The sequence below is a fragment of the Myotis davidii genome, unplaced genomic scaffold (genome assembly GCF_000327345.1).
Source record: "Myotis davidii unplaced genomic scaffold, ASM32734v1 scaffold488, whole genome shotgun sequence".
Classification (NCBI taxonomy): Eukaryota; Metazoa; Chordata; class Mammalia; order Chiroptera; family Vespertilionidae; genus Myotis; species Myotis davidii.
Window position 1 is genome coordinate 1419997 of NW_006300365.1, and position 16888 is coordinate 1436884.

Sequence of the window (16888 nt, forward strand, 5' to 3'; positions counted from 1 at the left end):
ATTTTGGATATATTTATATTTACTTCTTTTGTCAGCAATTTTCCTGGTTTTCTCTGTCTTTTGTGTTACTCAAGAAATAATGGAAATGTTAGGATGGTGCAGTTTTTGTTTCTGGGTTTTTTGGCGTTTTTTTTTTTTTAGCTTTTTTTGTCATCCAAAAGGCCATGTGGGATCCAACATTGATGTAGGTTAAGGCTTTTACGTTTAAGTCTAGTGAGAGTCTCTGTGTTTAAGAGCCATTCAACTTTTCAACAATTTTCAACTTTTTATTCACTTTCAGAAAAAAAAAAAGGCTGTGGTGGGACTCCAGATTCAGTTCTTATAGTAAGAATCATAGGACAAAATAGATAGAAATAAGTGAGTTGTCCTGTGTTAAAGGAAAAGAGCATATATTCTCACCCTGTTTGTTTCTACAGAAGCGTAAATACAAGATATGTGGATTGGATTCCCTTACTGAACTGGTGCCGATCACCAGTGACCCTGGATACTGGCAGTGGTCCTAGACCATACTTCCCTCCAGACATCAAGTATAACATCTTAGAGGGGGAGATAGCAGCCTTGGATTCAATTCATAAACTAATAGCACAGACTTTTTCTCTTTGGAGAGTTATAGTCATTCTAGTTTGCCTCAGTATTTTTCATTTCCATTTTAAAAACTGTATTGATAAGGATTTGAGTTGATGGGAAATAGAAAATGCTTCTCTTTTTCTTGATACCCCAGTCCTGTCTTTGATTGAAAGAGTTCATGTGTCCAAGGTATGCCATTTTGTATGCAACTATCAAATTCTTTATGAAAAGGACAAGCCCACTGGCCTGAAATTACAATTTATTTCATGCCTCTGAACATCTGTATGGAGTTTGCGCCAATGTACAGGGTTGTGGCATCTACTGAAGGTTTGAACTGAGCCTTCTAGAAATTAAGTGCATGTTTTCATTGCAGTAAGTACATGGAATTTGGATCTCTGGTTCAGCCCAGATGAAGTCACCAACAGGAGGCTTTTAAAATAATAATAGTAGCAAGAGACACCTGGCCATGAACCAGTGTTACCATAACATTTTTGTATAACAGTGAACTTCCATTTGGGGACTTCCTCTAATGGTGAACATTTTCTCTAGGTGCAGAGATGGAAGAGTCCTCCAACCCAACTTCATTTATCTACTTTGCAGTGTAAAACTCCACTCCCTCTGTTCTACCTTTTGGATCTCCCATGACTGGGGACTGGATAGAAGCTGTGGGATGCTGAGAGAGAAATGTGAGGGCTGGAGAAATTTCTCACAGAGCTGTAAGCTCATTGTTAACAAAGCCCTGTGTACGTTCTTTTTATTTTCTTCAGCAGTCTCAGGAATAGCCTCTTTTTATCTTGCCCTGTCTGTTGCTGCTCATGAAAGATTCTCCACCTGAAACCACAGAGGAGTTAAATACCAGCTTGGTTTTTCTCTTATCATTTTGTCCCTAAAGCATGCTCACAGCTATTGTGGAGTTTTCTCAAAAGGGCAGAAATGCTCTTGCCTGCATTGGCCCGCCCATTGTTATCCATCTTAGCCTTAGAAGAAGTTCAAAGAACAAACTCGAAAAGGAAACCCAGACTCTGCTGGGGCATTTCATCCTTAAATCTGGCAAAGGTCAAGTAAAGGAAGACCAAAATATCCAAGTGGATATATACAATCCTTGTTTTTAGCACCTCGCAGTTTATTAGTGACCTTGTTAGGAGCTGTTTCAGAAGAGCAGAAGGTCAAAAGCATCATTGGAGTGAGTTCAAGAGAAAAATGGGAAGAGAGGAGCTGAGACAGCAAGTAAGGGCGATTCTGAGGGGTTTTGCTGTGCAGAGTCAACAAGTCTGATTTTTGAGGTAGTAGAGCAGGATGTGGAGTCAAAGAATTTTTTTTCCGAAAGGTTAGGGCTATCACAACATACTTGTATACTGAAGAAAATGGGCACATGAAGAAGGAAACCTTTATGAAGTGGTAGTGAGGACACAGCAGTCAGAGGCATGCCCTTGAATAGACAAGCAGTAGTAGGATGTGGTGCCACCTTGAGGGGCTGTCCTCAGGTAGGAGAGCAGATCCTAACAGGAGGGAAGGCGTGTGTGTGCATTCAATGTGGAGACAGTAAGTGTGGGGGGCAAGGAGAGCTTGTGGGGGTTCTCTCCTGATTGCTTCTATGAATGAGTTAAATAAGAGTGAAGGAGATCATGCTGGCTGTTTGAAAAGAGAGAAGATGTGAAATAGTTGTCTAGGAGAAGGGAGGCGTGCATGGAGTGGGCAATTGTCATGGGATGATGGTTGTACTTGAAGTTTATAGTCATGAATTTAGTGATGCCAGCAAAAGAAAGCACTGTGTGCTATGGTAGTTTACATAGGTACACTATCTGCTCTTCAGAGTTATTGGGAGAATTAGATGTGTAAGAAAGCATTTTGAAAATCACCTCTCAGCCTTTGGGCTAAGATCAAGCGTCGAGAAACCATTTTGAAGAATTAAGTACAGGACATCGTTATTATGAAACTTAGCCTTAAATTACTTAGCACTATTCCTTGGGGAAAAAAAGCTTTTCAGATTTCTTTAAGACAGCCTTAGTATCTCTAGAGACAGCATTTGGCTCCTGCCGCTGATTTACTTGGTAACTAAGTCTAAGCGATGACTTAACCTCCTTCTGCTTTTATCTCTCAATCTACAAAATGAGGCTGGTAATGTTTGAAGTGCAAGAACTGCTTTATAAATGAAGGTGCTGTATATGTATAAGTACAAGCTATTAATAAAATGGTGTTTCAGCCCTGACTGTCATGGTCACCAGAAAGTCAGGGAGGTCAGAGCATCTGAAAAAGTCCCGAGTGTTGGGTGGTAGACGCCTCCCTTGGAGAGGTTGGGAAGGAGGAAGGAAAGACAAGTGTCTTAAATTAGGTGTCACCCACAGTATTTCCTTTAATTCTCATCAGTACTCTGTGAGGCTAATTAATAGAAACCTGAAATCCAAAAGAGATTAAATAACCTGTGAAAGCCACGTTGTAGACCTTAGATTTCAACCCAGATTGACCTTAAAATCCCATTTTCTTCTCACTTTGCCTCATGTGGAATTGGGCATGATGCATGATAGCCATAGAAGGTACAGAACAATATATGTATATATGTATCCTATATAATAACAGGCTAATATGAGTTCCAGTTGGAACAACCGGTTGCTATGACACGAGCTGACCACCAGGGGACAAAGCTGCCCCCTGGTGGTCAGTGTGCTCCCACAGGGGGAGCCCTGCTCAGCCAGAAGCCGGGCTTACAGCTGGGGAGCGCAGCGGCGGTGGCGGGAGCCTCTCCCACCTCCACTGCAGAGCTAAGGACACCCTCAGGGGATGTCTGCCTACCAGCTTAGGTCCTAGAGGGCACAGGCCAGGCTGAGGAACTACCCCCCCACCCCCAGTGCATGAATGTTATGCACCGGGCCTCTAGTACATATATAATGGACCTATATTTTAGCCCAATCTCTTCACTGCCATCAGATATTCGACTGGAGTTGCCCAGTAGCAGAATAAACTACTTTGTTGCAGATATCATCATGATAAAGTCATTTACAAGAAATCAAATGACAAGAAAAGACAGGAACATCAGGTGAAGGAGTAGTAAGCTGACTAAATATTTGCACTCAGCGACAAATGCAGTTTTCAAACACATTTTAGGACAGAAGGATGGCTGCTAGAAAATAAATGTGTGTGGTCGCGGGAACTGTAGGAATACCATGTGCACTGTGCCCTTTACTGCAAATGCAATATGTATCTCAGAAACTATAGAGCACAAACTGCTCTAAGAGAAAATCACTGCTCTAGTAGATTTTGATTTTTGAGTAACAATTACCCACCTGATAGAGAAGGTGATAGGAAAAGTATATTTATTTTCTTCCAACAGCTAAAAGGTGATCATACTTCTAAAATTTGTTGAGAATGTCCAAGAAAGTGTGTAAAATACTCATCCATCACTGGAAAGCCCCTGGTCAGGAAATGACAGTGCAGTAAATATCTTCAGCAGCCACCTTTTAATGCACAAGCTGTTCTCGGTTGGAACTTTCAGCACTCACATAAAACACACTGTCATGAGTGACTGCTTGTGCTCCAAAGTCATTACTATTGGGATAATGGAACATCTCTCAGCGAATAACCAAAAACTTTAAATGTCACGTCACTTCAAGCCATTTCAAGCCCCATTCAAGGTTACATGGATATTGAGGGTGTCTGTTAATTCATAGTTTGAGGTCTGTGAAAGCGATCATTCCTATGGTTGTGCAATGTGAGAGTCAGTTAATTAAAAGGAAATCCGGTATTCTTTGGGAAAGTTAATCAGCCAGAGCCATTTAGTCATTAGCTATTGCACCTCTCTCCTTAGAGCCTTAATAAGTCAGCATCACTGTCACTTACCAATAAAGGAAAATATGTGTGTATGTGTACCTGTCAGTATGTGTATGTGTGTATATATTTGACAATTAAATTATAACCTAATTCTGTTTTTGCTAGCATGTTTTAATAATTTGCCTGTCAAGTTCATTGTTTCTTTTAGGGAAAATCATTGACTTTTGAAATTCCAATAGAAACTTTTCTGTTTTGTTCAAAAAAATTATTATTCAAGCTAATGCTTATCTTGGGTCAGAGAGTGTGGAAATCATTTCTTTGCCCAAAGTATGTTTATTGAACACCTACTTTGCTCCAGGGCCATTTCAGCCACCAAAGTTGCAGCATATTTAAAACAATGTTCCTTTTATCTCGGGGCTCACATTCTAATGAAGACACAGCCATAACAAGTAAAGGCTGTGTCCAGTGGCTATGAGTTCTATGCAGGGAAAGATGAGGGGATGAGGAGATACTGTGATGCAAAGAGTAAGTGTCATTTTAGATGGACGGTCAGAGAAGTCCTCTGTTTAGATGGCATTTGAGCAGAGACCTGGATGAAATACAGAACCAAGCTTTGATGATAACCGAGTGACAGGCATGTCAGGCATAAAAGAAGGAAATAACATAAGTACTAATGAAACTATTGTCTATTTTTATTTCAGTTTATAACCTCTGCATGTTTATTTTAAATCTGTTGATTTTTAATTTAAGAGGACCTATTTATTGAGAATAATTATTTTAAAAATTTCATGATCTGCACAGTCCTAGCTCATCACAGTGATAAATTTGATGTTTCTTCCTTCTTGTAGAAAATCAGAAAGTGCAGTTGACAGAAGGGTCGTGTCTGCGCTACAATATCAATTGCAACTCAACAAGGACTCCAGTCGCCGCGGAGCTTAATTATAACCGAGGCACTCACACTCACACATCCACAGGGAGGGTCCAGGCAGCTGAGAAGGACGCCTGCCATGTAGAAAGCAGCAGAAAAAGGGAAATGGAACTTCTTGGCTCGGTTTCTAAAAATGAATCCCTTCCTGAAGTTGAAGCCCTGCTGGCAAGATTACGAGCTTTATAAATTAAACCGGCAAAAAAATAAAATGAGTAAGCCAAATATAAAGCCACGCTCTGAGCTATAACACTTGAAAAAATTGCTTTCTATGTAAGTTACTTTATATAATTTTAAATTATGATATCTATTAGAAAAATAAAACTAAATACATGACTGCAATGCTTTTCCTATGTACTTGAGGTGGTAGCTCATTTGGGATTGTAACGAGCTTTAACGTTTTCTGCATTTGGTGGTTAGGTTATACAGTGTTTTTGAGACAGTGGGTGGCCACGCGTTCAGCAATGTATCCTTAAGAGAATACCATCTTTCTAAGTCAATTGTAATTTCTACTTTATTATTTTCAACATTAACGACCCTCAAATCTTCAACCTCAAGTCTTGCTACCTATGTGTTGTTCATATAGGTCCAGATTCTCCCGAATTGGGATCTGCCTGCTATTAGCATAGTATCAAAAATATAAAACTGAAGATAACAGAGCTATGAGGAAATGATTGGTAGGTTCCTTACCATCATTGAATTCATGTTAATTAGACCTGTAGGAAACTATAAGACCATTGAGCACATTTCCAAAAATGATGTAATAGGAATGTATGCACTCTGTAAAATGCATAAGCTTTTGTATGAAGCTGGACATATATGGTATTACAATGCTGCTGAAACTCTTAGCACACCCCACCCCCTCCCTGTCCCACACCTCTCCCCCATAATTATGACTCTGGGATAGAATTTCCATTTTGAAACTTCCCAAGTAAGAAATGTCTCTATTTCTGTGAAAAAAAAAACTTGAAATTGCAGTATGTTTGATCTGACAATCAATAACTTTAACAAAGATCTAAAAAAATGTTTCAGCTAAAGTTTTCTTATGCAAATGTTACACATGTACTTCACTTGGGGCATCAAATTAACGTTGATAATTCCATATCAAAGAAAATAAACTTGTACTTGCACTAAATGAGAGAAATCGTCTTTTCTTTTTTGTAGTTAGCATATTCTGTGGCTGAGCTGGAAATAGACTGTGCTATGCAGTCTCTCTAAGCATCTATTTTACTTTATTACCTGCAATAAGTAAGTGACTGCTCTTTTACCTACAGTTAAAAAGCAGTTATATGGAACTAGTCTGCGAGGTCCACTGCTTTTTATTTCCTTGTTTAAGTTGCCACCTCCTTTCAGCTCCAACTTAATAAAGTTAATTAATTAGAACTATGAACCAGGCCCTGTTTATAGACATTGGGGAACAGAGTGTTATCCGTAGCCAGTGTGGCAATAAATTGTTCTTGTGTGTATTGCTGAAATGTGCAATTTGCCCTTCAATGCAATTCCTATTTTCCTGAACACAAATCCTAAAAATCAAAAAAGTGAAGGATATTTACACATTTAAGCAGACAAGAACCCTAACAGGAAGGAGAGAAGTTAAATGGAAGAATTCTAATTATAGGTTCTTAACTTGATTTTGCAAAGACTTGGGCTTTTCAGAAACACAACTGAAATTCAGCCAGGTAGTTTGGATACACCAGGCGGCAGGTAAACACTCTGAAAACTTGGAGCTAAGGATCAACCAACAGAGAGAAGCAGCCGGGAGAATAAAGGGAAGTAAAAATGACACAAACTCCTGAGGACAGAGAGGGCGTCACCAGATCCAGCAGTCAGCTTCTGGAGCATCTGTCTGCCGGAGCCTGAGGCTAGCACAGCGACTGCAGTGGCCCACATCCCCTCTCCCGGGCTCCCTGACAGGAGCCTGTTCTGAGTAGGCCTGATAGGAAGACCGTAGCTGTGAAGATGAAAACTCAAGAGTTGACAGAGGTGCCAACCAAGAAGCCAATCACTTTGTTATTTTCTTGATCGCTGTCTGTTCAACAAGGGGCAAGATGAATAGAATTAGGGTGTATTTTTTGTTTGTGTGTTTTTGTTAACTGATGATTAACAAGGACATTTTCCATTGATTTTTAGAATGAAAGGGAGGGGGAGAGGGGCCGGGGAGCGAGCCTGCAACTGAGGTACATACTCCCGACTGCAATCGAACCCGGGACCCTTCAGTCCGTGGCCAACATTCCATCCACTGAGCAACACCAGCTAGGGCTAGAATTAGGGTTTTAAAATTCGCAATATTCCTTTAGCCAACTGGAAATGAAAACTATACTAATGACCTTTAACTGGAGGGTGGGTAGTGCGGTACAATTTTACATTTCTGAGCAGTGTGTTCAATTGAATGAGCAGTTAAAAGGCCCACCCGAAACCACCTGACAGAGCTCAGTGCCCTTGATGAGGATGTTCTGTCTGGGCTGGTGACAAACCCCAAATAGATTCCTCTCCTCTTTCCTTCAGGCCAGTGTAGAGAATGTAGCAAAAACACAGAGACAAGTAAGTGATCACTGAGTTGTCCAAGAGCAAAGACCTGCAGCTAACAAGTTTTCCCAATCAGTGTAATTTTTAAAATAAGGGAAGCAGAGAGTCCTGCTGCAGATGCCCAAGTAGATAAACGCTGAACTCACCTCTTCTCACAACTGCATCAAAATTACAGAACAATCATTGCAGGCCACCTGAACACTAGCCGAACAGAATTCCTATTACTAAGAATATTAAGAAGTCATACGGAGACTGATAGGAGGGATGGAGTCAATAATTAGGCTGGTCCCACACCCTCAGTGTGATGATTAAGAATCAGGTGGAGCCCTAACTGGTTTGGCTCAGTGGATAGAGCATCGGCCGGCGAACTGAAGGGTCCCAGGTTGGGTTCCGGCCAAGGGCATATACCTTGGTTGCCGGCACATCCCCAGTAGGGGGTGTGCAGGAGCTAGCTGATCAATGTTTCTCTCTCATCGGTGTTCCTAACTATCCCTCTCCCTTCCTCTCTGTAAATAAATAAATAAATAAATATTTTTTAAAAAAAGAATCAGGTGGAGGTTCCATCTAAGGAACAAGAGGTCCCAACCTCAAACCGGGCTCCCCAGACTGGGGCACCAGCGCTAGGAAGAAGAGTCCCTATAACCTCTGGCTATAAAAACCAGCTGGGATTGTGTCTAAGCAAGACAGTGTGCTATGAGAGCCCTAGGCACTGCAGGGCTTAAAGGGCCCAAGCACAGACTCACTCACAAGCACAGACACTCAGCTCCAGTGCAGGGGCTGCATCTTGAAAAGCACCAGGGACATACTGGCAGGAACTAAATTGTCTAGCTTCAGGGTGAGGGTTGGAGGTCAGGGTTTGGGTCAACTCACCAGGATGGAACCGCTGGCAGACACCACAGTTCCTCTGGCTCCCCTTGTGCAGCTGGCAGGCACAGGTAGGCACCAAATCTGAACACACCATTAACACTGTCTGCCCACGATGGTGATCCTGAGACCCTACCCCACCCAACTTACCCACCTAGCCCAGACTTCTCCCAGGGAATTCTCCACACATGTGGCCTGCCTCTGGTGATGCTGCAGACTTTCCTAAATGTCTCAAAGATCCACAAATCCCAAACAAGCAGTGGCCAGCCTTAGCATGCTTTGTACCACCTTCTAAGTCAGTGGTTCTCAACCTGTAGGTCGCGACCCCTTTGGCGGTCGAACAACCCTTTCACAGGGGTCGCCTAAGATCATCCTGCATATCAGATATTTACATTATGATTCATAACAGTAGCAACATTACAGTTATGAAGTAGCAACGAAAATAATTTTATGGTTGGGTCACATGAGGAACTGTATTTAAAGGACCAGAAGGTTGAGAATCTAAGTGGTCCCAAGCCTGTGACTAGTGTAGCCAGCCTAGGTTTGCAGCATAGCCTTTTCTAGGTGCCTCCTAGGTCCAGTACAGGTGGCAGCCAAAGACAATCACTTAGTAGCTGCTACAAGGTGGTCTTGGGCCAGGCAATGCAGCAGCTGAGCATGGCCTGCAAAGGAGCCCTCCTAAGAAGCACCAGAAGCAGCACAGCCAGTGGTCAGCTTCAGACCACACCAGAGCAACACCCAACTAGCGCCACAAACAACACACCCAAGGGCAGACTTGGCAGGCTCTAGAGCCTTGTTAAAGCAATCCCACTCCTTGGAATGAGTCCCACACAACAACTTATTGGCTGTAGTCACAGCCAGTCCTTACAGCCTGATGGTAATCCCATCCACTGTAATGCCAACAGCAGTCAAGGCTCAACTACAACAGGAGAACACCTGGCTCAGGTGACCATGAAGACTATACCACTGAGCCCCACAGGACAATTTCTACATAAGGCCACTCTGCCAAGACTGGAAGGCATAAATAATCTACCTAATACATAGAAGCAATCACAGGGAGTAATCCAAAATGAGAAGATAAACATGTCCCAAATGAAAAAATAGAAACAAAAATCTGAAAAAATGAACTAGACGAAGTGGAGACAAGTATTTTACCAGATACAGAGTTCAAAACACTGGTTATAAAATGTACAATGAACTTAGGAGAAAAATAGAGAACTTCAATAGAGATAGAAAGCATGAAAAAGAACCTGTCAGAAATGAAAAATATAATAACAAATTAAGAATATATCACAGGGAATCAATAACAGATTAGATGAAGCAGAGAATCAAACTGGCAATCTGGGAGGCAAGATAGTGGTAAATACCCAATTTGAACAGCAAAAGGACTAAAAAAGAAAATGAAGAGAACATCAAACATAAGAACATTTATATTATGGTAGTACAAGAAGGAGAAGAAGAAAACAAGGGATTGAAAACCTATTTGAAAAAATAATGGCGAAAAACTTCCCCTACCTGGTGAAAAAAAATAGACTTACAAGTCCAGGAAGTACAGAGAGTCCCAAACAAGATAAAGCCAAAGAAGTCTGCACCCATACACACCATAATTAAGGTTATTAATTGCCAAAGGTTAAAGACAAAGAGAGATTCTTTTTTTAAAAAAATATATTTTATTGATTTTTTACAGAGAGGAAGGGAGAGAGATAGAGAGTTAGAAACATCGATGAGAGAGAAACATCAATCAGCTGCCTCCTGCACAACCCCCACTGGGGATGTGCCCGCAACCCAGGTACATGCCCTTGACCAGAATCGAACCCGGGACCCCTCAGTCCGCAGGTCGACGCTCTATCCACTGAGCCAAACCAGTTTCGGCCAAAGATTCTTAAAGGTAGCAAGAGGAAAGCAATTAATTACCTATAAGGGAGCTGCCATAACTGTCAACTCATTTCTCAACAGAAACTTTGCAGTCCAGAAGAGATTGGCAAGACATATTCAGGTGATAAAAAGCAAGGCCCTATGACCAAGATTGTTCTCCCCCACAAGGCTATCCTGTAGAATTGAAGGAGAGATAAAAAGAATTTTCCAGGCAAGAAATACCTAAAGGAATTCATCATCATAAAACCAGTATTCTAAGACATGTTAAAGGGACTTCATTGAGAGGAAGAAAATTAAAAAATAGGAATAATAAAATGGCAATAACTACATACCTATCAATTACCTTAAATGTAAATAAATTAAGTGCTCCAACCAAAAGACTAGGGTAGCTAAATAGAACACAAGACCCATACAAATTCTACCTACAAGAAAACCATTTCAGATCAAGACACACAGACTGAAAGTAAAGGATAAAAAAAAGATGTTTCATGCAAATAGAAATGACCCCCCAAAAAATGCTGGGGTAGCAATCCTTCTATCAGGTTAAACATACTTTAAAACAAAGGTTATAACAAGAGACAAAGACATTTTATAATGATAAAAGGATCAATCCAAATAGAAATTATGCTTGTAAACATTTACCCACCCAGTGAAGGAGCACTTAAATACATAAATCAATTATTGATGGACACAAAGGAGAAATGGACAGTAAAAGTCATAGTAGGGGACTTTAACACTCCACTGACATCAGTGGATAGATCATCTGGACAAAAAATCAAAAGGGGATACAGCAGCCTTAAATAAGAATTAGATCAGGTGGGTTTAATTGGTATTTTTAGAACATTTTACCCCAAAGCAGAAGAATATACATTTTTTTCAAGTGCTCATGGAACACTTTCCAGAATAGATCACATGTTAGGCCACAAAACAACTCTTAATAACTTTAAAAATACTGATATCAAGCATCTTCTCCAATCACAATGGTATGAAGCTAGAAATCCATTACAAGAAAACTGAAAAATACAAAAACACATGAACATATGAAGGCTAATAACATGCTACTAAACAATGAGTGGGATAACAGTGAGATCAAGGATGAAATCAAAAGACACCTTGAGAAAAATGAAAATGAAAACACAGCAACCCAAAATTTATTGGACACAGTGAAAGCCATCCTAAGAGGGAAATTTATAGTAATACAGACCTTCCTTGAGAAAGAAGAAAAATCTCAACCTGTCTAATCTTACACCTAAAGGAACAAAAAAAAAAAAAAAAAAAAAAAAAAAAAAAAACAATGAACAAAGCCCAAATTGAGTAGAAGGAAGAAAATAATAAATATCAGAGTGGAAATAAATGAAACAGTCTTTAATAATAATAAAAAAAACAATAGAAAAGATTAATGAAACCAAGAGCTGCTTCTTTGAAAAGACAAATTGATAAACATTTAGCCAGACTCATCAAGGAAAAAAGAGAGAGGACCCAAATAGATAAAATCAGAAATGAAAGAGAAGTCACAACCAGCACCATAGAAATACAAAGAATGATAAAAAATACTAAAAACAAGTTATGCCAACAAATTCGACACCTGAAAGAAGTGGATAAATTCCTGAAAACCTACAATCTTCCCAGGCTGAATCAGGAAGGAACAGAAAATCCAAACAGTCCAAGAAGTATTAATAAAATCAAATCAGATTTTTATTTTTGTAATAAAAAACTCCCAACAAACAAAAGTACTGGAGCAGATGGCTTCACAGGTAAATTTTACCAAACATTCAAAGAAGAATACCAACCCTTCTCAAAGTATTCGAAAAAATTGAAGAGGAAGGAAGGCTCCCCAACTTTTTATGAGGCCAGTATTACCCTGATACCAAAATCAAACAAAGACACTACAAAAGAAGAAAATTACTGGTGAATATCCTGATGAACATAAATGCAAAAATTCTCAGCAAAATATTAGAAAACCAAATTTAGCAATACATTAAAAAGATCATATACCAAAATCAAGTGTAATTTATTCCTGGTATGCAAAGTTCGTTCGCTATCCACAAATCAACATGGTATACCACATAAAATGAAGGATAAAAACCATATGATCATATCAATAGTTCTAGAAAAAGATTTTGACAAATCCAACATTCATTTATGATAAAAACCCAGCAAAGTGTGTTTAGAGAGAACATTTTCTAATTTAATAAAAGCCATATATGGCAAACCCACAGCTAACATACTCAATGGTAAAAAAAAAAAAAAAAAAAATTAAAAGCTTTTTTATAAAAAAAAAAAAAAAAAGTAACAATCATGGATGTCCACTTTCCACTTTAATTTAATTTGGTATTAGAAGTCCTAGACACAGCAATCAGACAAAAAGAAATAAAAGACATTCAAATTGGAAAGGAAGAAGTAAAATTCATTATTTGAGGATGACATGATACTCTACAGAGAGAACCCTAAAGATTGCACCAAAGTTTTTGTAGTTAATGAGTTCAGTAAAGTGGTGGGATACAAAATTAATATTCAGAAATTAGTTCCATTTTTATACACCAATAACAAACTATCAGAGAAATTATAAAAACAATCCCATTTACAATTGCATTTAAAAAGAATAAAATACCTAGAAATACATTTTACCAAGTAGATAAAAGACCTGTCCTGGAAAACTATAAAACTATAAGAAGAAAGAAGTTGAAGAAGATACAGATATGAAAACATTTAATGTGCTCATGGATAGGAAGATTTAACCTCATTGAAATGTTCATACTACTCAAAGAAATCTATAGAGTAAATGCAATCCCTATCAAAATACAAACGGTATATTTCACAGAACTAAAATAAATAATCCTAAAATTTATATGGTACCACAGAAGATCCCAAAGAGCCAAAGCAATCTTGAGAAAGAAGAACAAATTGGAGATATTATGCTACCTGATATCAAACTATACTACCAGGCTATCTATAATAATAAAAGTATAACATGCTAATTAAACTGGACATCCATCCGGAGGACCTTCCAGGCAAAGCTGGGGCTGCGAGGGAATCCCAGGTCCCAGGTGACAGAGGGAAGCCAGTGCCGGCAGCCAGGGGAAGGGAGGCCTACTCTTGCATGAATTTCGTGTATCGGGCCTCTAGTACTAATTCAAATAGCATAGTGCTGTATAAAAACAGACATATAGACCAAATGGAACAAAATAGCCCAGAAATAAATCCACACCTATATAGTCAATTAATGTATGACAAAGGAGGCAAAATATATGGGGTATATAAATGATGTTGGGAAAATTGGACAGATACATTTAAAAGAATGAAACTAGACCACTTTCTTGCACCATATACAAGAATAAAGTAAAAATGAATTAAAGACTTAATGTAACACCTGAAACCATAAAACACCTAGAAGGAAACATAGGCATTCAAATTTCACATTTCTCTTAGCAATATTTTTTTCTGCTATATCTCATTGGACAAGGGAAACAAAAGAAAAAATAAAATCTGACTACATCAAACTAAAATGTTTTTGCACAGCAAAGGAAACCTAAAGATTGGAAGAAGATGTTCACCAGTGATACATCTGAAAAGAGGTTAATATTTAACTTATATAAGGAACTCATACAATTTAGTACCAAAAAACAATTCAATTAAAATTTGGGCACAGGACTTTGAATAGACACTTCTCCAAAGAGGATATACAGATGGCCAATAGAGATATGAAAAGATGCTCAACATCACCATAAGGAAAATCGAAATTGAAAACACAATATCTCTTCACATCTGTTAGAATGACTATCATCAATAAATCAACAAACAGGTGTTGGTATGGCTGTGGAGAAAAGGGAGCTCTCATGCACTGTTCGTGGGATTGCAAACTGGTGCAGCCACAATGGACAACAGTATAGAGGTTCCTCAAAAAATTAAACATGACCCAGCAATTACACTTCTGGGTATTTATCCATAGAAATACAAAACACTAATTCAAAAACATATATTTATAGCAGCCAAAATATGGCAGCAACCTAAGTGTCATCAATAGATGGATAAAAAGAGATGTGGTGCATATATGCAATGTAATATTACTCAGCCAGAAAAAAAAAAGACGTCTTGCCATTTGTGACAGGATGGAACTAGAGGGTATTATGTTAAGTGAAATAAGCCAGGCAGAGAAAGACAAATACCATATGATTTCACTTATATTTGGAATGTAAAAAATAAAATAAACAAAAAGAAGCAAACTCATAGACACAGGGAATAAATTGATGGTTGCCAGATAGAAAGGTGGGTTGGGAAGATGGGTAAAGGGTGAAGGGTTAAGAAGTCCAAATTGGTAGTTACCAAACATTCATGGAGATACAAAGTACAGCATAGGAAATATAGTTAATACTATTGTAATAACAATATCTGGTGCCAGGTGGGCACTAAACTTATCAGGGTTAACACTTCATAAGTTATATACATTTTCAATCATTGTGTTAAACGCCTGAGACTAAAATAATGTTGTATGTCAACTGTAATTAAAAAAAATAGGAAAAGGAAAAAATAAATAAAACATCCTTCTTCTGAAAAAAAAATTTACGCAATTTAATCATACGCACACACACACGCACACACATACATATCCTTTGTTAACCTATGAATGTTCAAACAAATAATCAACAACACCCAGTGTTTAAATGAGGTGGTAGAAATTTCAATAATTCATATTAAAATTTTCTGGTAAATCTAGAAAATGCAATTATGTATCCAAGTAACCATACTATTTATTCAAAAACAAGAGTTACTAGTGACTTTAGTTTAGCCACAAAAGATTATAGTCAAACCTCAGTTCTCAAATGTCTCCCATTTCTAACAATTTGGTTCTCAACCAAGTTGTTCACGGAAAAATGCCTCAGTTGTTGAATAAACTTTGGTTCTTGACCCAACAACCTTTTCATGCTGATACTTATATGATCACTCATGTGTCTCTCAGGTGACAAAGGAGAAAAATGGGAGAGTATGAGTCAATTTACCAGTAAATCTCACATTGTTAACATCTCAGGAAATTGTGCTGTGAATATTTTCATGGGTTTTTGGTTTTTATTGCCTTTGTTGCTGCTCATTATTATTATTAAATATGTAAATTAAGTCACCATGGGTCCTAAGAAGATTAGCAATAGCAGCAAAGTGAAAAGGAAAGCTGTGAGAACAATGATAGAGCTTTAAAGAGAAATAACTGCAAAGTATGATAGAGGTGTCAAATCTGGCTACTGAGAATAGCATGGCAAAATCAAACATTAGCACAATTTTAAAACATAAAGAGGTCATCAAGAGTGCTGTTGTTGCTCAGGGTGTAAAAGTGCTCACTAAACAAGGATCACAGGTAACTGAGAAATGTTAAAACAGGGAATTATTATTTCTAACTAGAGGCCCGGTGCACAAAAATTTGTGCACTCAGGAGGGGGGCCCTCAGCCCGGCTTGGCAGTCTGGGACCCTTTGGGGGTGACCACCTGCTGGCTTAGGCCCACTCCCCAGGGGATTGGGCCAGGATGGCAATCAGACATCCCTCTGGCAGCCCCGCAGCCCTCGGGGGATGTCCACTAGCCAGCGGGGAGCAGACCTAAGCTGCAGTCAGACATCCTTAGCACTGCTGAGGAGGCATGAGAGTCCCACCACCACTGCTGTCCTGGCAGCCATCAGCCTGGCTTGTGGCTGAGCAAAGCTCCCCTGTGGGAGCGCTTAGGGTCAGTGCATATTACCCTTTTATTATATAGGACTAGTAGCCCGGTGCACAAAATTTGTGGACTCGAGGGAAGGCGTCCCTCAGTTATTAAACATTTTACGATAAAACACTGACCACATTGGTGGTGGTGGTGGTGGTGGTCTTGTCAGAATGTGTTATACTATGCAGATGAAAATCTATTTAAACAGACTTGATGTAGATATTTTCAAAGATGGAAGACTTGTCCCTGTCAACTATTTTAGTTGATTCATATCTTCACTAATTGTCATCATTGTGAAGTTTTCAGTCCCCATATGGATTACTGGATATAATAGGTCATGCGCTGTCCCTGTCCTTTGTAGCCTTTGTTACCTTAAGGACTCTAGTTTTCTGTTTATATGTTTAAGTACCAACTTTACCAGCTTAAAAATGTAAGCTTTTAACACTGCTCTCTCTGTTCTGTATCCTTCTGATGAAAAGTGGAGCTGGGTTGCAGCACACGAGAGAAATTCAGGAGGGGAATATTGAAGTAATGACTGCAATAGGAGAAGAGGGAACCTATTTCCCTGGCTACAGGTGCTGCCTCCCTGGACCACAGGGCTGGCAGCTTCTCTGGGTGGCTGCAGCCTGGGATCTCAGGCAGGTGGCTTGTCCATCTCCTGGGCTGCAGACAGCTGCA

General features: G+C 39.2%; 1 protein-coding gene across 1 annotated transcript in view; it reads left to right on the forward strand.

Moving 5' to 3' along the window:
• The window catches only part of DIAPH3 (diaphanous related formin 3), a 522899-nt gene extending 516520 nt beyond the window's left edge, over positions 1 to 6379 (forward strand). The window contains exon 27 of the mRNA XM_015572462.1: positions 5181 to 6379. Within this exon, the coding sequence (XP_015427948.1) occupies positions 5181 to 5446 (266 nt within the window). The 3' untranslated portion in view covers positions 5447 to 6379. The remainder of the gene's footprint in view (positions 1 to 5180) is intronic.
• The last annotated feature ends 10509 nt before the right edge of the window (positions 6380 to 16888 follow it).